We start from the raw sequence: 22,583 nt of genomic DNA on the forward strand, positions 1-22,583 counted from the left end.
AGAGGCACAGCGGAAAAACAATGAGTCCACCCGCTTATGGCGCTTCACGTTTTCTCCATGCTGTTGTACGGACTGTTACAGCGTCCACTCACCCCAGGTCTCTGAACGGCACCTCGAACTCCAGCTGCTCTTTCGTCAGCGTCTCCACCTTCTCGATGAAGTTCTTGAAGGCCGACTTGAGCTTGTGCCTCATCTCGCGCTCCATCTGCTCGGCGTACAGGTCGTCTGTTTTCAGTTGCTGAAGAAGGGGTCCCAATGGCGTAAGCTATGTGTCTTCTGTTTGTCTAAATGTATTGTGTTGTGTTTCATTACATTTATCTTTGTAAGTTGGAACATATTGTATCTTTCATTAAAATTGTTTAAAATAGGTATTGGTTAAACTGTATGTTAATTATGAAAGCAGCAGTTAATGTTGCTGCTCAATATTTCAAACTGAGAGAAGTGTTGTATTGTTGTAAGGACAGGGTGGCTTGCACGAAAACAAGTTCTATGCTGGACTCACTCAGGCAGGTATTGTCTAAAATTCATGTGATGATAATCTTATGTTGAAAACACTAAATTATTGTAAATACTAAACACAACCACAAAATCAGTTTTACAACCCCAATATGTATATATGCAAGTAGGCTGTATTTGAGAGAAATGTCTTTAATTTCTTTATCACATAAGATTGAGACATATTTTCTTAAGAATATCCACACATTACAACAAATGTGATTAATGTCAATCACATTTGACCCATGCACCTTCAAAAAAAACTGATAATTCAGAGTAATGAGTGAAAAAAAAAAGAAACCTTACACTTAGTTTTCATGAATCCAAAAATGTTTCACACCCAAAGCAAATTACTTTTAACGTCACGAGAATCATGGCTTTCAAGATACCGATGGTGATCTGTTGGTCATTCCATCACTTTGGTCCCAACTGAATCATCTGCTGTCGGCTCAAGCCAGTGTTTGTGCTGGGTCTTGATCCCAAAGTGTTCCTGGTCAGTCATTGTTCACACGAGGGACTCTCACTTTGAAGAGGACAGGACCCTTAATGTTGAAGCCAAGATAGATGAGCCTGGTGCTCAACGTTGGATCCTTAGGTTCAACCTCTGTTGAAACCTTTACTTTCCACCCTCCGGCACAAACAACCACTTTATTGTCCTCAACCCTGACCGGGAGAAGGATGTTTTGGATTTCCGGCAATTGCCACACGTCACCGTTCCTCCACATGTTTTCAATCCGACGTGTTTTCTCCAAACTAGTTGGATCGTGTTCACCCGCCAGCTCAGCGTCCACCGTTTGTTCCACAATTGCATCCAGCTGTGATTTGTGAATCCATTTGCTCAGTCCAGAGCCCTTTCCCAGAAAAAACAGAGGCAAAAGGAAACGGGATCGAAGGTACTTGGCATAACTGGACCTTTCATAGGCTTCTTCCATAAAGGTGACATACTGTTGTAGGTCTGAGTCAGAACCATGGTCAAGAGGTAGAACTCTGGACTTCTATGCCTCCTTTCTGTGTCCAAGAATCTAATGATTGTTTGGAGTTCTTCCACCAGGTGAGCTGAGGAGAATCCGGCATCCTGTTGCTCAAGATGATGTTGGAGAGGATGTACCTCTCGCTACTTTGACATCATCAACATTTTCCTCATAGTCGTTTTCAACTCACGTTGGATTTCCTCTAAATCAAACCCTGATTTCTCCTCCTCCAGAAATCCCGCCCTTTTCCCCTTGACATGAAAAGGCCATGATTCAAACAGTCAAGAAGACCTGGGAAGCTGGTGGATTCAGCTGCTGTTCTTGTTGTGTAATGTTTGTAACAGATCGCCACAACCTTCCAGAAGTAAGGTGGCTAAAGTTGTCTTGTCAGGCTTCGAGTAGGTCAGGTACCACTCAAAGAATTCAAACTTGTCTTCAACTTCCATTTTCTTGTTTTGGATTAAAGAAGCCTTGTGTTGCTGATCTCTGAGTTTTTCAAAGGCGATCTTTGCCACTTGAAGGAAGCCGAAAAGGCCCTGATTGTTGAAAGTAGCTGCAATGCTTGCAGTACCTTCTGTGTCCATCTCTAGGGGCTTTTCATTGTCTGCTTTCCTCTCCACATCTTTAAATGCTCTGAAGGCCTCGTCTGCCATGCTCTTGATTCCTCCTGTTCCCTTACCCATCTTCAACAAACGGCGTTTATAAACCTGCCCAAGAGTGTCAGCTATGTAAGAGATGTCTGGAGCTCGATTAATGGCTCTCTTTGCCCATTCTTCAGCTTTTACATAGTCAGATGGTTCTTTAGCAATGTAATACAGACGAGAAACAACTTGGGGGAAAGCGGCGTTCTCTTTGAATATTGTTGACGCTCTCTTCAAGACACAAAGAGCTTCGTTAAAACTCTCATGCTTCCGTATATCTTCAACCAACCTTGAGAAATTCTCTTTGCCTTTCTGTCCCATTTTTCTCTTTGTCAGCAGATCTTTGATGAACTGGAGAACATGTGGTTCTGCCTGAGCTCCACAAAGTGAGTTCATCATTTGGGTCACTGTAGCACTCCTGGGAATCCCAATGGCAGCCATTACCTTCACAGCACATTGTGCAGATACCTGGTCAATCATACATACATGTTCGTGTCCAGGGTTTGGACTGGATTTCCTGATGAAGAAGGTAAAAGGCTCCATTCTGTCCTCAAAGGGGGGGCCTCCATGGATGGGATCAGGTGGGCCAAGAATCTTTTGACACTCAGACATCAGGAGGTAGGACTCAGGAGCATACGCCTTCAGCAGTGCCAACATACAGAACAGTTGCGTGTTGGTGGATTTGGGGTTTTGATTCATATACAAAACCCAGCGCTCAACCAATTCCTCCCCTGACATCTCACTATCAGCACCAGAGGATTCAGTGTCTGGTGAACCACGCTCCATTATGGTGCTTTATCTTATTGTGAAGCGAAATATTGTGTTACACAAATATTGTTGTGGTTGGAGTGAGCCAAGAATCTTTTGTAATTCCTCTGGTTCTGGTTTAACGGGTCAGTGCAGCAGCATTTAAATACCTGAGGAGGAGAGAACACAGTTTGTATTCATCTCATTTCAAAACACACAATAATTTATATAGCACATTGTAATCATTATATAATATATAAACTTTAATGGGTGAAATGGACTTACGAGAGTAAGACAAGTTTTAATTTTAAATCTTAATCACAACATTCCCCTCATGCTCAGCGGTACTTTGTGTTTTGTGCTAATTGGAGAATGCTAACATGCTAAACCAAGACAATGAACATGGTGAACATTATAATTCCTAAAAGTAGCATGTTAGCATTTAGCTGTTACTTTAGCTCGTGTGTAAGGGCAGAATTAACAGCTTGTTCCAGTGAATTAACTTTTCTAATTAGAGACTTGCAGTGACTCACCAGCAAGAGATGTTGTCAACAGCCTGGAAACCCAGTTGTTGTTCTTGATGTTTTACAGCCGATCTATTAAAAGAAAGATCAGCGACTTATAATCAGCAACTTATAAACTTATAAACCCTGTATGATGAGGGATTCTGTGTCATTTAAAAATGTAGCTCACTGACATGCATCAACAATTTATGCTGATGATATAGTTTAATTTATGCCCAAATATATTTGGCTGAATATATATAATTAAATATTACGCCCCCAAAGATACAAAAATATAAATATAAATATAAAAATATATAAACAGTTTAATTTATAAAAAAAAGAAAAAAGAAACATGTTGGAAAAGCTCCAGTAAGATACCAACAAATTTTCTACATCAGAAAAATCAATGAAAAAGAATCAACAAACGTTAATGCAAATCTTGTTACCTGATTGAGATCCAGCTGCTGTGTTTGACTGCAGATCCACGGGGATGGAACTTATAAACATTGTTTAGCCACTCCCCCTGCATTCTGTTCATAGTTTCATGCTCCTTTGTGATCCAGCATATTAACCACAGCAGATGAGTTGTCGACTGCGTCACTAGAACTCTTCATTTGCTTGACTGACCAGATGGTAGGTGACCAGATGCCACCTGACTCACTCAGGCAGGTATTGTCTAAAATTCATGTGGATGATAATTCATGTTAGAAAACACTAAATTATTGTAAATACCAAACACAACCACAAAATCAGTTTTACAACTCCAACATGTATATATGCATAGGCTGTATTTGAGAAGGTTTTAATTTTTAATGTATGATTGAGACATATATTTTCTAAGAATATCCACATTACAATAAATGTGATTAATGTCAATCATCGACCCATGCACCTTCAAAACTGATAATTCATAATGAGAAAAAAGAAACCTTACACTTAGTTTTATGAATTCAAAATATGTCATACCTGAAGCAAATTACTTTAATCGCCACGAATCATGGCTAAGATACCGATGAGATCTGCTGTCATTCCATCACTGTATCCAACTGAATCATCTGCTGTCGGCTCAAGCCAGTGTTTGTGCTGGGTCTGATCCTAAAGTGTTCCTGTCAGTCAGTTGTTCACACGGGACGCTCACTTCTAAGAGGACAGAATTCTGAATGTTAGCCAAGATAGATGAGCCTGGCACTCAACGCTGGATCTTCAGGTTCAACCTCTGAAACCTTACTTTCCACCTCCGCACAAACAACCACTTTAGTTGTCTCAACTGACCGGGAGAAGGATGTTTTGGATTACACTTGCCACACGCCACCGTTCCTCCACATGTTTTCAACTGAATGTGTTTTCCAAACTAGTTGGACTGCCACCCGCCAGCTCAGTCTCACCGTTTGTCTCCACAATTGTATCCAGTTGATTTGTGAATCATTTATCAGTCCAGGAGCCCTTCTGAAAACAGAGGCAAAGGTAACGGATCAAGGCATTGGTATAATCTCTGACCTTTCATAGGCTTCTTTTCCATAAAGGAGCATAATGTTAGGTCTGAGTCAGAACTATGTTTGAGAGTAGCTGTCTAGGTTGCCCATCGGGTGTGCCAGGTTCATTTATCATCCTGGTTTAGACCACCGAGGTACACTCAGGGAACAACAACAGCAGCAGCACCAAGAGGTAGAATCCTGGACTTATCCTCCTTTCTGTGTCCAAGAATTCTGAATATTGTTTGAGTCTTCCAATTTGTGAGCTGAGGAGAATCCAGATCTGTTGCTCAAGATGGATGTGTTGAGAGGATGCACCTCTCTGCTACTTGACATCATCAACACTTTCTCATAGTCGCCAACCTAGTTATGATTTCAAATCAAACCCCGATTTCTCCTCCCAGAAATCCCAGTCTTTCTGACATGAAAGGCACATGATTCAACAGTCAAGAAGACCTGGGAAGCTGGTGTGATTCAGCTGCTGTTCTGTTGTAATGTTTAGGCTGATCACCATCCTCTCAGAAGTAAGGGGTGGCTCTGAAAGCTGTCTTGTCAGGCTTCGATAGGTTTAGGTACCACTCAAAGAATTCAAACTGTCTTCAACTCCATCATCTGTTTTGATTAAAGAAGTCTTGGATCTTGTGTTGCTGATCACTGAGTTTTTCATGGCGATCTTTGCCACTTGAAGGAAGTCGGTAAGGCCTGATTGTTGAAAGTGAAGGCAATGCTTGAGGTACCTTCTGTGTCCATCTCTCTAGGGCTTTTCATTGTCTGCTCTCCACATCTTAATGCTCTAAAGGCCTCATTCATGTCCACCTTCTGTCCCTTACCTATCCTCAACAAATGCTAAACTCGCCCAAGAGGTCAGCTATAAGAGATGTCTGGAGCTCGATTAATGGCTTCCGATTGCCCATTCCTTCAGCATTTACTAAACAGGCAGTTCAGCATGTAATACACGAAACAAACTTGGGGGAAAGCGGCTTGAATACTGTTGACGCCCTTCAAGACACAAAGAGCTCTCAGAAACTGACAAGCTCAGATATCTTCAATCAACCTGAGAAATTCTCTTCTTCGCCTTTCCCATCCCATTTCCTCTCTTTGTCAGCAGATCTTTTGATGAACTGGGAGAACATGTGGTTCTGCCTGAGCCCATAAAGTGAGATAACATCATTTTGCTCTACTGTGGCACTTGGATTCCAATGGCAGCTTATTACCTTCACAGCACATTGTGATACCAACAATCATACATATACAGTCCAGGTTTGACACTGGATTTCCTGATGAAGATGGAAGGCCCATTCTGGATGTCCTCAAAGGGGGCTTCCATGGATGGGACTATGGGCCAAGAATCTTTGACACTCAGACATCAGGATGTGACTCAGGAGCACACGCCTCTTGTGCTAACATATACAGTTGGCAGAAAGGGACGGGTTTGATCACAAACCCAGCCAACCACCTCCTCCTGACATTCACTACATCAGCACCAGAGTGATTCAGTGTTCGTGAACCACGCTCCATTATGGTGCTTTATCTTATTGTGAAGGAATATTGTGTTGCCACAAATATTGTTGTATGGAGTGAGCCAAGAATCTTTTGTAATTCCTCCGTCTCTGGGCTTAACTAACAGTAAGCACATTTAAATACCTGAGATGAGAGAACACAGTTTGTATTCATCCTATCGTGAAACACACAATAATTTATATGGTACATTGCACCATTATATAACATATAAACTTTAATGGTAAAATGACTTACGAGAGTAAGACAAGCCTTAATTTTTAATCTTAACTACAACATCTCTCATGCTCAGCGGCATTTTGTGTTTCAGTTAATTGGAGTATCACATGCTAAACCAAGATAATGAACATGTGAACATTATATAATTCCCAAAAGCAGCATGTTAGCATTTTAATGTTACTTAGCCTCGTAAGGGCAGAATTAACAGCTTTGTTCCAGGAATTAACTTCTTTTCACTAGAGACGGCAGTGACTCACCAGCAAGAGGTTGTCAACAGCCTGAAACCCAGTTGTTCTCTGATGTTTACACGCGATCTATTAAAAGAAAGATCAGCACTTAATCGTGTTAAACTTATAAATTTAGCAAACCTGTACATGAGGACTTGAACATTTAAAATAGTTATTGACATGTATCAATTTATGCTGATGATATAGTTGATCGATGCCCAAATATATTTGGCTAGAATATATATTTAAATATTACGCCTCTAAAGATATATGCAAAAAAATATAAAGATAAACATACAAAAATATATAACTACTTAGTCGCATTGCATTCACTTGAGAAAAAGTTTCATTTTGAGATAATTATCTCGGAAAAACAGGAAAAATTAGACTAGAAAACAGAGCTTTTTTGCTATATGCTTTTATTTTGAAATGAAGTTCTGTATAGACCGAGACACATATTGCTCACAGATAATTGCAATCTAGTATTTGACAGTTGGCATGTTGCACGGACGCTCCGCGCAGAGCCCTCGTCTGTGTAGCTGCCTAGACAGTTCAGTGTCTGCACGACGCCTCAGCGCTTGCTGACGAGAAGGCCGCTTCAAACCGCTGACTTTCCTCTGTGAAATAACATGAACCAGCAACAGCCTGATGCAGCGTGTTGTTCTGTTATTTGTCACAGGCCTCAGAAATCACACCCGTCTTCTTCCTTCACACCTCAGAACTTCTGTATGGACACAACCTCTCCTGTTGGGGAACCCTTTCAAAACAAGAGTCCCAACCAACACCTGCTATCACAGGAACTACACATCAACCTTCCATAATAAAGCCATTAAATAAATAGTGCTTTACAATTAACAAAACTAAATATTTAATTATGGACAAAAATGAAAAACTATCCTTTACCATCTGCAGTATATCCCTTGAAAGATGATTAGATTTCACCTGATGTTTCCAGGTTGACAGAAAACTTCCTCAAACAACAAAGAGCCAGGCCTTCGTGATATCGCATGGTAAACATCAAACTTTCCTTTGTGAAGTTACATCTATAACAGTAATCACAAAGTCTATATAGACAAACTTCACTTTCAAAATAAAGCAGTGTAAAGGCTCTGTTTCTTCTAATTAATTTTCTCAGAACTATAGAACTACAGAAAAATAGAACTTATCTCGGAATTTCCAGTTAGTTATTCCAGAGAAACAAGAACTTTTTCCAAGAATGCAAATACGCTTCTGTAATACACAGCCTTAATCTATAAAAAAGAACATGTTGGACAAGCCCATATAAGATACCAACAAATTCTTTACATCAGAAAATTCAGAAAAAATAATCACAAACGTTAATGCAATCTTACTGATTGAGATCCAGCTTGTGTTTGACTGCAGATCCACGGGATGAACTTATAAACATTGTGGAGCCACACCCCCTGGGTATCCTGCTCATAGCTTAATGCCCAGAACGAATATTAACCACAGCAGATGAGCTGTCACCGCGTCACCAGAACTCACCGTAAAAGCGTGACTGACCAGATGCCACCTCCACTACATGGTATTTACCCGAAATGAAACTGTAAATTAGTTCTCTAAGCCAGTGGTCACCAACCTTTTGAGCCTCCAGATAATTTTTAATTCCAACCAGTTTGTGATCTAAAACCGATATCTTCCAAAACCCACTCAGATAACTCATTTCATTATTTTTTACAATTTCACAAAGGCTGAATGCCAAGAAATAATATATTACAAAGAGAGGTCAAGAAAACTTTTCATTCAATGACAATATCCAAATTAATATCAATTCATATTTACAATGCAAAATATGTAGCTTCAGTTCCACATCAGAGGAGCTGCTCCTGCAGCACAATGTTTTAATATGTAGGCTTTGATCTGAATATGGCCAAAAATAGGATAAATTTCCCTGCAGAAGAAGCTTGTACTCCAATAAATATGTAGTACTAGACAGCATGTAGCTGCATCTTCCTGCCTGCAAGAGTTTCTTACAATAAAAACCTTTAAAGAAGGGAATGGATATCATTACACAAACTCTGAGTGCTTTATATTTGATAAAATTATAGGAAAAGTAAAACTATTTGCTCAGACATAAATTCATCAGATAAACATTAAAACTCAGGAAAGATCATCTTCTGGTTTATTCTGCTGTGAACTAAAATGTTTATCTGTCTAGTAGACATAAAATGTATTTACAACACTTTCCAACCTGTCAAAGTAAAGCACTCCAACAAGCCACTTCTGGGAACTACTGATTTGTTCCAACGGGACTTTGATTGTGCAATTCAGACCGGAAGATGTCAGCTCAGACCGAGAGTCTCTGACATTCTAGTTCTCAGCATAATCTGACGGTAGGCTGAAGGCAACAGGCAGAGATAAACTCAAACAGACGCCAGTAGTGGACACACAGCGCGTGGGGGAACAATATATAACGACACACAGACAACTTAATACAGACAACCGACATTGGACAGAGACAACCGACACACAAACGATTCGCGGCGCATTTGTTAGCCAGTGAGTCTGAGAGGCTCGGGGACTCAGTGAAGACTGGCAGATCGACGGGTTGGCTTACCACTGCCCATTGTGCCGCTTTGTCATTTTTAACAGTTGCCTAAACATGACACACATTTTTCTTTTCACTGTCGTAAAAAATAACTCTTCCTCCCAATCATGAAAATAGTATGTTTTCGCTTTGGCTATGTTTTTTAGTTTGGGGCAAAAAAACACATCTAGTCAGCTTACTCATATGTTCTCGGGCTTAGTTGTCCAGCATAGGCGAGACATGTTTGACTTTTTTATTTCAAATTTGTGCTTTTCTTTTTCTCTTGCCTTTCCTTTTCTTTCTTTTAATTTAGAGTATGCCTCATGGCCGATCATGAATCCTATATACTAGGTGTTTAATGGCACCGTTACTACTTTCTGTTGTAAACGGTCGAACACAGCACTTATTCTGAAACTGTTCAGTCAGTATTGTGAAATGATCTAAACCCAAAAAGCATTTCTTTTTACTAAATAAATACGATTATAGAAAACATTGAAAGCCATAACTTGCGGTCGGCTGCCTATCATCCAAATGATAATAGAGGAAATATATCATCTAAAGCAGATTAGAATATTTTAAAGTTTCAAGAAGACAGAGCATTCATCATCAGTGACACAACAGGACACGTGCATGTGTACATCGTAATATAAGAGCTAAGTCAAAACTGCTTATAGCATTTTTTGTGGTATAAGAAACTTTGTAAACAAGTAAATGATTATGAAACGCCTTGACCTTCTAGGTAAAGAACCTTGAGATACTGTATATTGCGATTTGATTTAGTACAAATAAATTGAATTGAGAAGGTCAATTTATTTTCAATGTATGTATAGGAAATCATATGCACTTTGATGGAGAATTTTAACTTTTTAGGATTGAATCTTGTGTAAACTTCAGGTATCAAATCTTACTTCAGAAGTAAATGTTGCATGTACAGATTTTAAGTTGAAAGTTTGACTCTACATGTTAAATAATTCGATTTTTCCTGGTGTCATGAAAACGGGTTTTCCTACCACAAGAGGAGAGAACAGACAAACATGCCATGTACTGAAAGAGGAACTGTGACTATTGAAAATTACACCTATTTATTTTATGTAAAAATAAAACAGGGTTTTTCAGAATGAACAGCACATCACTATGAAATAATAAAAAGAAAGGACAGAGGAGAAGAGCGAAGGAGACAGTTAGTGTTTCCGTCTGCAAACGCTTACAAACCTGCTTCAAATAAGAATTATCAGAAAATGTGTCTGCTCCCGCCAAAAAATTTAAGCGGTGAGGTCGACGTAGCGGGATGACGGGAGGACGGCGGGAGGACGCCGAAAGCTGACGCCGGATCTTTCTTCCATGACGGTCTGCCCGTAGGTGCTTCTTTGTCAGCTGAGGGTGACAAGATGTGTGGCGAACATGTTGCCGTTGATAATTAACCGATGGAAGGATGAGGTCAGAGAGAAGAACCTTATGCTAGAGCATTGTCGTGTCAGGTGTCGATTGAGCTACCTTTAGATGGGGTCCAGGGAGTTGACGCAACGGCGCGATCATGGACTCTTCGTTAGTAGTCCCTAAGACGATGACTAATGGGTCAGTTCCTTCAGGTGGAACTGCATTACCGCCAAAGTGGATTCAGCTCGTACTGGTCCAGGTCAATGTAAACGAAGCGCTTAACGGAAAGTTAAAACATCAAAGACGCAATTCAACCATTTACAAATTATGAAACCAACATTTTTGTGCAGCTTTAATTAAGATTCAAATTTTCTAAACTTTTCCTCAACTTGAACAGAATATTGTTCTTGGAAGGTTCTTACCACCAGTCTGAACATTGACAAGGAGCTGGAAGGGTTAGCAGGCAGGTGCTCTGTAGGGGGCGCCCTGGAACCTGGAAACAAAGAGGCACAGTTGAAAACAATGAGTCCACCCGCCATGCCACGCTTTCTCCATGCCGTTGTACGACTCACAGCCCACTCACCCGTCTCTGAACGCACCTCGAACCTGCTGCTTTTCGCCATGCTTTCCACTCCCTCTGATGGTTCTGAAGGCCGACGGAGCTTGTGCCTCTCGCGCCTCCATCTGCTCCGGCGCACAGGTCACTGCTTCAGTTGCTGAAGAAGGGGTCCCAATGGCGCAAGCTATGTGTCTTCTGTTTGCTCCTTAAATGCGGACAGGGAAAGAAGTTTAATATATTTATCTTTTGTAAGTTGGAAATATTATTAATTCTTTTCTATTAAAATTGTTTAAAATAGGTATTGGTTAAACTGTATACACTAGAAAAAGCAGCAGCAATGTTGCTATCAATATTTCAAACTGATATATGTTAATATTTAGCATGGTGTTAACTATGTTGTAAAGTAACTCTTTTGTTTTAGGAATAAAAGATATATCAAGAAGGACTCACATCAATTCCTTCCAGCAAACCATTTGTCAACATTGGACAATTGGATTCTGGATGAAAAGGAATAGGTAGTGGGCTGGTACGAAACAAGTTCTATGCTGACCCACCAGGCAGGTAATATTCCAAATTCATGGATGGATAATCTTACAAGAAAACATTGAAATATTAGAAATAATAAACACAACCACAAAATCAGCTTTACAACCCAATATGTATATATGCAAGTAGGTTGTATTTGAGAGAAATGTCTCACTTTCTTTATCACATAAGATTGAGAGACATATTTTCTTAAGTAGTAAATATTCACGACACAGCAACAAATGTGATTAATGTCAACTGATTGACCACATCAAAACTGATAATTCAGAGCAATGAGGAAAAAAAAAGAAACCTTACACTTAGTTTCATGAATCCAAATGTTTCACACCCAAAGCAAATTATTTTTAACGTCACGAATCATGGCTTAAGATACCGATGGTGATCTGGTTGTCATTCCATCGCTGGTCCTAACTGACCACATTTGCTGTCAGCTCGCCTAGTGTTTGAAGTGGGGTCTTGATCCTGTTACCTTCCCTTTGTCAGTCATTGTTCATGATCAGGGACGCCTACCTTTGATGTGACAGAACTGAATAAAGTGAAGCCAAGATAGATGAGCTCAGCAATGTTGGACTTTCAGGTTCAACTCTTTTGAAACTTTACTTTCCACCATCTGCCCAAACTAACACTTATTGTCCTCAACTGAGAAGGATAGTTTGATTCTCCACAAATCACACACGTCGCCGTCTTCACTCACATGTTTTCAATCCACTTGTTTTCTCCAAACTAGTTGATGGTGGGTTCACCAAACAGCTCAGCGCTCCACCGTTTTGTCTCCACAATGCATCCAGCCGTGATTTGTGAATCCATCAGCTAGTCCAGGAAGCCTTCTCCAGAAAAACAGATATAAAGGCAAACGGATCAAGGTACTTGGCATAACTGGACTCATATAGGCTTCTCCCATGCCAGATACTGTTGTAGGTCTGAGTGAGAAACCATGGTCAAGAGGCAGCCAACCAGGCTGCCCATCTGTGGGCGCAAGTTGTTCCAGCCTTCATCATCCTCGCCTGCACCACCGAGGCTCAGTTCTCAGGGAACAAATAGCAGTACTAAGAGGTGGGGAATCTTGACTTCTATGCCTCCTGTGGCTAAGAATCTCCAATGATTGTTTGAGTTCTTTCCAATTTAGAGTGAGCTGAGGAGAATCCGCATCCTGCTGCTCAAGATGATGTTGAGAGATGTACTTCTGCTACTTGACATCATCAACATTTGAGAAGTCGCTTTTTCAACTCACTGGATTCTCTGAAATCAAACCTGATTTCTCTCCTGAAACCTGCTCTTTCCTCTTGACCTGAAAAGGCTGGGTGATTCAAAGAACAAGAAGACCTAAGCTGGTAGATCCAGCTGCTGTCTGCTGTGTAATGTTTGTAACATGCCATCCTCCCAGACGCAAGGTGGCCTGGGCAGGCTTCGAGAAGTTTGTGTACCACTCAAAGAATTCAAAACTTGTCTTCAACTCATTTTCTTGTTTTGATTAAAGAAGCCTTGTGTTGTTGATCTCTGAGTTTTAAAGGCGATCTTTTGCCACTTGAAGGAAGCCAAAAGGCCCCATTGTTGTTAGCCAATGCTTGGCAGTACCTCTGCAACCATCCTAGTTTCCTTGTTCGTTTTCCTTCCACATCTTAAATGTCAGGGCCTCGTCTGCCATGCTCATGATTCCCGGGTCCTTACCCATCTCAACAAACGGGTTCTTATGGGGGACACCAAGAGTGTCAGCCATAAGAGATTTTTGGAGTCGTTAATGGCTTTCGCTCATTCTTCAGCTTTTACATAGTCAGATGGTTCTTTTAGCAATGTAATACAGACGGAGAAACAAGCTGGGGGAAAGCGCCTCTCTTTTGAATATTGTTGATTCCAAGACAATAAGAGCTCGTTAAACTCATGCCTCCAGTATATCTTTCAACCAACCTTGGAGAAATTCTCTTGCCCCCATCCCATTTCTTTGTCAGCAGATCTTGATGAACTGAGAACATGCCTCTGCCTGAGCTCCACAAAGTAGAGTTCATCATTTTGCTCACTGTAGCACTCCTTGGGAACCAGAGTCAGCCATTTCTCCACAGCACATTGTGCGATACCTGCTTAATCATATACATGTTTGTGTCCAGGCTTGACTGGATTTCTCCTGACATGATGGGAAAGGCTCCATTCTGTCCTCAAGGGGGGCCTATGATGGGATCAGAAGAAGAATCTTTTGACACTCAGATATCAGGGAGGTAGACTCAGAGCATACGCTTTTCAGTAGTGCACAGATAGAACAGCTGGGCACAGGATTTGGGGTTCAACATCACAACCCAGCTGGCCAACCGCCACCCCACTTTGACATCTCACTATCAAACACCAGAGGGATTCCAGTGTCTGGGTGAACCACGCCCATTATGGTGTTTATCTATTATGGTTTAAATATTGTGTTACATAATATTGTTGTGTTGAGCGAAAGCCAGACCTTTTAAAATTCCTCCGGTTCTGGTTTAACGGGTCAGTGAGCAGCATTTAAATACCTGAGAGCAGAGAACACAGTTTGTATTCATTCCCATTTAAACACACAACAATTTATATATATATGTAATCATTATATGGTAATATATAAACTTAGCCGGGTGAAATGGATTTTAATGAGAGTAAGACAAGTTTTGATTTTTAATCTTAATCACAACATTCCCTCATGCTCAGCTTGCACTTCTGTGTTTTGTGCTAATTATGAATGCTAAATACAAGAACCAAGATACGAACATGGTGAACATTATAATTCCTAAAGTAGCACAGCATTTAGCTGTGTTACTTCTTAGCCTTGGTGTGTTAGAATTAAATAGCTTGTTCCAGTGAATTAACTTTTCTAATTAGAGACTTGCAGTGACTCACCAGCAAGAGATGTTGTCAACAGCCTGGAAACCCAGTTGTTGTTCTTGATGTTTGCCATGCCGATCTATTAAAAGAAAGATCAGCGACTTATAACTGTGCAACTTATAAACTTAAAACCCTGTATGATGAGTGACCTGCAAAAGTCAATAAAATGTGCAGCTACTGACATCCATCAACAATTTATGCTGATGATATATTAATTTATGCCCAAATATATTTGGCCGGAATATATATATCAATATTACTACCAAAGATACAAAAAATATAAATATAAATATAAAATATATAAACAGGTTTAATTTATAAAAAAGAAAGACATGCTGAAAAGCTCCAGTAAGATACTCAACAAATTTTCTACATCAGAAAAATCAATGAAAAAAGAATCAACAAACGTTAATGCAAATTCGAGTACTGATTGAGATCCAGCTGCTGTGTGTTTGACCGCAGATCCACGGGATGGAACTTATAAACATTGTGGAGCCACGCCTGCATTCTGTTCATAGTTTATGCCCACGGTGGATCCAGCATATTAACCAAGGTATATTTGTTGCTCATCAAGCCACCAGAACCTCGTTTAAAGCTTGACTGACCAGATGCCACCACTACAAGGCATATCAATTAAATGAAACTGTAGTTCGAATTCCTGTAAACGGTCGAACACAGCATCATTCGAAACTGTTCAGTTTGACAGAATGACTTAAACCCAAACACATTACTTTTACTGCAAATAATATTTATTTATATAGCAAACATTGAAAGTTGCGTAAGCCCATAAAGTCTCGCCTATCATCCATGATAATGTAGATATGAACATATCATCTAAAGCAGATTGTGAACATTTTGTGTTTCAAGAGGATACATCTTATCAACAGGACAACAGGACATCGTGCATGTGTACATCGAACATAAGGAGCCGTTTAAACTGTTTACAGTATTTTTGTAGAAGAAACTTTGTAAATGTTAAATGATTATGAAACAGTTTTAATTACAAACTAACATTTTTTGTCTCCCTCCTCTGCCTTGTCAGTGACCTCCAGATGCTTGACGTTGGAAGATTTGAGTCCACTTTTGGTCACTAGCCAGCTGACATTAAATCGGCTCACGCCTACTTGTCTCGCTCACCTGCGAAAACACAACAAATCACTCCAACCTTCTCGCAGCCACCTACAGAAATAACTCAACCTTTCGAAAACGTAAATAGAATTATCCATCACCTCCCTACGAGTGAGACAGACATTGTCTAGCACAGAAACTACTGAACCACTGATACTACATCACGCTTGGACAACTTTTTCATGTGATGGATCTTTCTGAACTGACGCTACCAGGTTTCGATTGTCAGGAAAGCACAAGAAACATCAAGAACTGATGATTCTGGTTCCCTGTCCGTCTGTCTCTTTCGCTTTTCTCTCTTTGTCTTCAAGCTTGCCCAACAACCAGTCGACCACACTGACTGGTTCTAGATGTTTCTTCCCTGTGAAATGAGTTTTTTCCACCAGTCACAGCTCATTGTGAAAACTGCTGGTTTCTATAATCTTAAGGTCTGACCTCTATGTAAAAGAACCTGAGATAATAAGGTTACATTTGACGTTATACAAATAAAAATTGAATTGGAGAAGTGTCAATTTCTGTTTCTCAAATGTATGTATTAGAAATCATATACACCGAGTTTATAAATCTTTAACCCTCTTTAGATTGAATCTAGTAAACTTCTAGGCATTTCAAACTACCTGTAAATAGCAAATTGCTGTATGTACAGATTTTTGCTGAAAGTTTGACCTTAAGACAAATGACCTCCTCTGGATTTTTCCACATGTGAAAAAACGTTTTCCTGACGCCTTGTCAAGAGTGAGAGGAAACAGATAAACATGCCGCGGTACTGAAAGTGAGAAACCAGACCATTGAAAACTACAATTCCATTTCATTTTTATTACAAAAACAAAACAGGTTTTCAGGAATTCACAGTACATCTACTAGAATGAACAAAAGAAAAGGGACAGAGGAGAAGATGTTAAGGAGACAGTTTGTGTTTCCGTCTGCAAACGAAGTATAAACCTGCTTCAAATAAGAATTATCAGAAATGTGTGTCTGCCACCCCGCCAAAAAACTTGTTAGTGAGGCTGACGGGCGTGGATGACGGCCAGTTGACAGCTGATTCTCTTCTTTCCTGTTGGACGTGGTCTCGTCTTCGTAGGGTGCTTCCTGTCAGCTGAGGTGACAAGATGCATTTTAACAATACGTTGTTAAGGAAGCATGTTGATACTAACTGGATGGAAGATGAGGCTGAAGAACCCAGAGCATTGTCGTGTTGCAGTCGTATTGAGCCACTCCTTGATGGGGTCCAGGGAGCTGACAAATGTTGACTGCAGTGACCTCTCTTGTTGGGAGTCCTGTAGACGATGACCAATGTCAGTTCTTCAGGTGGAACTGCACACGCCAAAGTGGGAATCACCAGCTCCACTTCTATTCAGGCCACGCAATACATATTAACGGGGACGAGTGTTAAAAACATCAAAGATTAAATTCAACAACTGACAAAATTATGAAACCAATATTTTTAGGGCAGCTTTAATTAAGACTAAATTTTAAACTTTTTTTTCTCAACTTCTCAGAACAGGAATATTGTTCTTGAAGGTTCTCACTACCCATTCAGTAACATTGGACAAGGAGCTAGAAGTGGCTGTATAAGGTGGCAGCCTGTAGGGGCGCCCGTGAACCTGGAAACAAAGAGGCACAGCGGAAAACAATGAGTCCACCTGGCCATGGCGCCTCACGTCTTCTCCATGCCGCTGACTGTTACAGCGCCCACTACCCCAGGCCCTGAACGCACTCTAACTCCAGCTGTTTTCGCCAGCCGCTCACCTTCTCGATGAAGTTCTTTAGCGCGCCGATTTGCTTGAGCTCTCATCCGCGCTTCCATCTGCTGCCATGGTTGCGTCGCCTGTTTCCTGCTGACAAGATGTCCCAACAATGCAAGTTATGTGTCTTCTGTTTGTCTAAATGTATTGTGTTGTGTTTCATTACATTTATCTTGTAAGTTGAAACATACTGTATCTTTCATTGCAATTGTTTAAAATAGGTATTGAAGAAACTGTATGTTAATTATAAAGCAGCAAGTTAATGTTGCTGCTCAATATTTCAAACTGAGGAGAAGTGTTGTACGTTGGGTGACAGGGGTGGCCTGTGTTTTAAAACAAGTTCTTATGCTGAATTTACTAGGCAGGTATTGTCCAAAATTGTGATGATAATTCTTAGTGTTGAAAATACAATTATTGAAATACTAAACACAACCACAAAAACTAAGTTTTACAACCCCAATATGATATATGCAAGTAGTATTGTATTTGAGAGAAATGTCTTTAATTTCTTTATCATACAAGATTGATATATATTTTTCAAGAACATCCATTGATACAACAAATGTGATTAAATGTCAATCAAGACGACTTATGCACTCTCAAAAAAACTGACAATCAGAGTAAATGAGAAAAAAGAAGAAACTCTTACACTTAGTTTTCATGAATCAAAAATGTTTCACACTCAAAGCAAATTATTTCTTTGCTCCAGCTGCCACGGTGAATCAGGCTTTCAAGATACCGACAGGATTTGTTGGTCATTCCATCATCATCCTAACTGAATTTATCTGTTGTCGCTTGCTTGTGTTTGTGCTGGGTCTTGATCCCAAAGTGCTCCTGGTCAGCCATCACACGAGGACTCTCTACGCCAAGAGGACAGTGACCCTGTAATGTCAGCCAAGATAGACGAGCCTGGCACTAACGTTGGATCTTCAGGTTCAACCTGCTGAAACCTTTACTTTCCACCGCACAAACAACCACTTTATTGTCCCTAACCCTGACCGAGAAGGATAAGCTGGATTTCCGCAATTGCCACAATGCTACCGCTCGGCCTGGCGTTTTCAATTCGACGTGTTTTCTCCAAACTAGTTGACTGCAGTTCACCCGCCAGGGCCATGGCCCACCGTTTGTTCCACACTGCATCCAGCTGTGATTGTGGAATCCATTTGCTCAGTCCAGAGCCCCTTCCTAGAAAACAGGGGCAAAGGATGATCGAGCTACTGGGTATAACTGGACCTTTCATAGGCTTCTTCCATAAAGGTGACATACTGTTGTGGTCTGAGTCAGAACCATGGTTGGCAGCGTCCAGGCTGCCCATCTGTGGGCGCTGTCTGGGCTATCATCTCGCCTTGCACCCACTGAGGTTGCTCAGGAATGAAGAAAGTGAAAGGAGCACCAAGAGGGAACTCTGACCATGCCTCCTTTCTGTGTCCAAGAATCTCCTAATGATTGTTTGGAGTTCTTCCCACCGAGGCGTGAGCTGAGAGAATCAGTGATTCTGTTGCTTCAGATGATGCTGAGGATAAAATTCTCTCTGCTACTTTGACATCACTGCACATTTTCCCTCATAGCCGTTTTCAACTCACGTTGGATTTCCTAAATCAAACCTCTGATTTCCTCCCGAAATCCTGCCCTTTCCCCCTTGACCTGGAAAAGGCTATGATTCAAACAGCCAAGAAGACCTGGGTTGTGATTCAGATGTTGTTCTTATGCCAGTAATGTCGGTAACAGAGCATAACCTGCAAAGAAAGGTGGTCGAAGTTGTCTTGTTGTGCTTCTCGAAAGTCAGGTACCACCAAAGAATTCAAACTTGTCTTCAATCATTCTATGTTTGATCAGCAGTCTCTGACTTGTGCTGTTGATCACCGAGCTTTCAAAGCGATCTTTGCCACTTCTTGAAGGAAGCTTCGAAAGGCCCCCGATTGTTGGTGCTGAGCCGCAATGCTTGCACCTTCTGTGTCCATCCCCAGGGCTTTTCATTGTCTGCTTTCTTCACACATCTTTAAATGCCTCCACAAGTTCTTTCTGCCCGCCATGCTCATGATCCTTCTATCCTTTACCCATCCTCGTCGTAAACGGCGTTATAAACCTGCTTCCAAGAGTGTCAGCTATAAGAGAGATGTCTGAGCTCGACAATGGCCGATTGCCCATTCTGTGCATTTACATGAAACAGGTGGTAGTTCATGAATGTAAATACAGACGAAACACCCTGGGGGAAAGGCCTTCCTTTGAATATTGCTACGCCTAGAACAAAGCAAGAGCTTGAACTTCCTTATGCTCCATATCTTCAACCAACCTTTTGAGAAATTCTTTCTGCCTTTTCCATCTGTGGCTTCCTCCTTTGTCAGCAGATCTGATGAACTGGAGAACATAAAGACCTATTCCAGCAAAAGGAGAAACATCATTTTGCTCACTGTAGCACTTGGGAATCCCAATGGCAGCATATTACCTTCATACAGCACATTGTGCAGATACCTGGTCAATCACATACATGTTTGTGTCCAGGGCCTGGACCGGGATTTCTGATGAAGAAAGTGAAAAGGCTCCATTCTGTCCCCAAAGGGGGCCTCCATGATGGGACTAGGTGGGCTTTAAGAATCTTTTGACACTGCGTACATCAGAGGTAGGACTCAGAGCATACGCCTTTCAGCAAAGCAACAGATACAAAGAAACAGCTGGGTGCTAAGTCAGGACGAAGTGACTGCAAACCTAGCGCTCAAACTGCACCTCCTGACATCTCTATCATCAATAGAGGATTCAGTGTCAGGAATCCACGCCCATTATGGTGCTTATCTTATTGTGAAGCTAAGATATTTGTGTTACAATGCTAAATATTGAAGGTATGGAGGAGCCAAGATCCTTTGCAATTCCTCTGGTTCTGGTTTAATCAATGCAAACAGCAGCATTTAAATACCTGAGGATGAGAGAAACACAGTTTGTATTCATTCCCATTTTAAAACAATAGCAATAATTTATAGCACATTACAATCATTATACAATATATAAACTTGATCAGTGTAATGGACTTAATGCAGAGCAAGACAAAGCTTTAATTTTTAATTTAATTACAACATTCCCATGCTCAGCTGCACTTTCGTAGTTTTGTGCTAATTGAGAATGCTAATATACAACCAAGACAATGAACACAACATTAATTCCTAAAAGTAGCATGTTGTAATAGCTGTTACTTAGCCTCGTGTGTAAGGGCAGAATTAACAGCTTGAAACCAGAATTAACTTTCACTAGAGACTTGCACTCACCACAGTTAAGAGATGTTGTCAACAGCCCGAAACCAGCTGTTGTTCTTGACATACAGCCATCTATTAAAGAGATCAGCGTACTTATAATCAGTAACTTATAACTTATAACCTGTATGATGAGGGGATTTGTGTTATTTAAAATGAACATTGACATGCATCAACAATTTATGCTGATGACATAGTTAATTTATGCCCAAACATATTTGGCTAATATAATTAATTATTACGCCCCCCAAAGTATACAAAAATATAAATATAAAATATAAAAATATATAAACTACGAAGCGATTGGTATTCTACTTCTGAGAAAAAAATTAAATTAGAAAATAGAGCTTTTTTACATGCTTTATTTGAAAATGAAGTTCTACAGAGCTATACGCCGTGGCGCTAATATACGTATGAGATCATTAGACTCCAGCGTTTTGATGAATACATGCTGCACGGACGCCTGCGACAGAGCTCCTCGCTTCAGCTGCATGCAGCGCTCAGACAGTTTGTGCGTTCGCACGACGCCTCGGGCACCATGACGACAGCGTCAGCTTCAAACCACGCCAGACTTCAGAGAAATAATGAACCATACAACAGACTGATGCAGCGGTTGTTCTGTATATTCTGTCACAGGCCCAGGAATCACACTGTTCCTTCTTCATACACTTCAGAACTTCTATGGACAGAAGCCTCTCCGCTGCTAGAACCCTTTCAAACAAGAGTCCCAACCAACACCCTGTTTATCATAGAACCATCAATCTTCCTAATAAAGCCACTAAATAAAATAGCTACACTAACAACTAATATTTAAATTATGGTCAAAATAAAACTATCCTTTATCTATCTGGTATACTGAAAGATATCGAGACTTTCACCGATGTTTCAGGTTTATTTGAAACTTCCAACAACAAAGAGCAGTGTGGCTCTTCGAGGGTTTCCATAAACATCAAACTTCCTTGTGAAGTTACAGATTCATAACAGTAAGTCCAAGTCTATACAGAAACTTCACTTTCGGGAATAAAAATAAAAAGGCCTGTTTTTCAATTAATTTTTTCAACTACAGAACTACAGAAAAACAGAACTTATCTCAGAACAGAAAGAAGTTATCTCAGAAGAATAATAAACTTTTTCATGAATGAAACACGCCCAACACATAATAGTCATTTAATTCATAAAAAAGAACAGTTGAAAGTTCTGCAAGATAGCTAACAAATTTTACATCAGAAAATCAATGAAAATAATCAACAAACCCAATGGCAAATCTTTTACCTGATTGAGATCCAGCCAAGCTGTGTTTGATCAGTAGATCCACGGGATGGAACTATAAATACTAGAGCCACACCTCTTCTGCATCCTGTTCATAAAGTTTAATGCCCTTTCGTGATCCAGCAGACATGAATCATAGCAGATGAGCAATGTAGGGTCACGCTACTAGAACTCATTTCAAAAGCTTGACTGACCAGATGCCACCTTATCTACATGGTATTTTTACCTTAGCCAAACTGCAGTTCAGTTCCTAAGCCAGTGGTCACCTTACAACCTGAAACAAGAGCACTTTAATTCCAACGTGAGCCAGAGATCTAAACCTCATATCTTCCAAAACCTACTCTTAGGAGGGTCCTATTTATTATTTTTTACAATTTCTGTTAAAGGCTGAATGTACAATAGAAATAAATATACAAAGAGAGGCCAGCAACTTTTCATTCAATGACAATATTCACCATCAACTACTTACACGCAGTAAAATATGTAGCTTCTCAGTTCCACATCATGTTCTGCAGAGGAGCTGCTCCTGCAG

General features: G+C 40.4%; 2 protein-coding genes across 3 annotated transcripts in view; both read right to left on the minus strand.

Annotated features, from left to right (window-relative positions):
- Positions 1–22,583, minus strand: part of supt16h (SPT16 homolog, facilitates chromatin remodeling subunit) — a 33,161-nt gene that overhangs the window by 656 nt on the left and 9,922 nt on the right. For both annotated transcript variants that reach the window (XM_047338792.1, XM_047338793.1), the window contains one exon: positions 93–205. In XM_047338792.1, the coding sequence (XP_047194748.1) occupies positions 93–205 (113 nt within the window). The remainder of the gene's footprint in view (positions 1–92; positions 206–22,583) is intronic.
- On the minus strand, positions 1,723–3,932 carry LOC118102596 (sterile alpha motif domain-containing protein 9). Its single transcript, XM_035148893.2, has 3 exons — positions 3,807–3,932; positions 3,388–3,450; positions 1,723–3,024 (listed from the first exon to the last, which is right to left on the minus strand). The coding sequence occupies exon 3, from the start codon at positions 2,891–2,893 to the stop codon at positions 1,775–1,777; it is 1,119 nt and encodes a 372-aa protein (XP_035004784.2). The 5' UTR covers positions 2,894–3,024; positions 3,388–3,450; positions 3,807–3,932; the 3' UTR covers positions 1,723–1,774.

The sequence above is a fragment of the Hippoglossus stenolepis genome, chromosome 23 (assembly GCF_022539355.2).
Source record: "Hippoglossus stenolepis isolate QCI-W04-F060 chromosome 23, HSTE1.2, whole genome shotgun sequence".
NCBI classification, from domain to species: domain Eukaryota; kingdom Metazoa; phylum Chordata; class Actinopteri; order Pleuronectiformes; family Pleuronectidae; genus Hippoglossus; species Hippoglossus stenolepis.

Coding starts and splice junctions, on each gene's coding strand:
- LOC118102596 (XM_035148893.2), bottom strand. CDS start 2,893: ATGGAGCGTGGTTCACCAGACACTGAATCCTCTGGTGCTGATAGTGAG.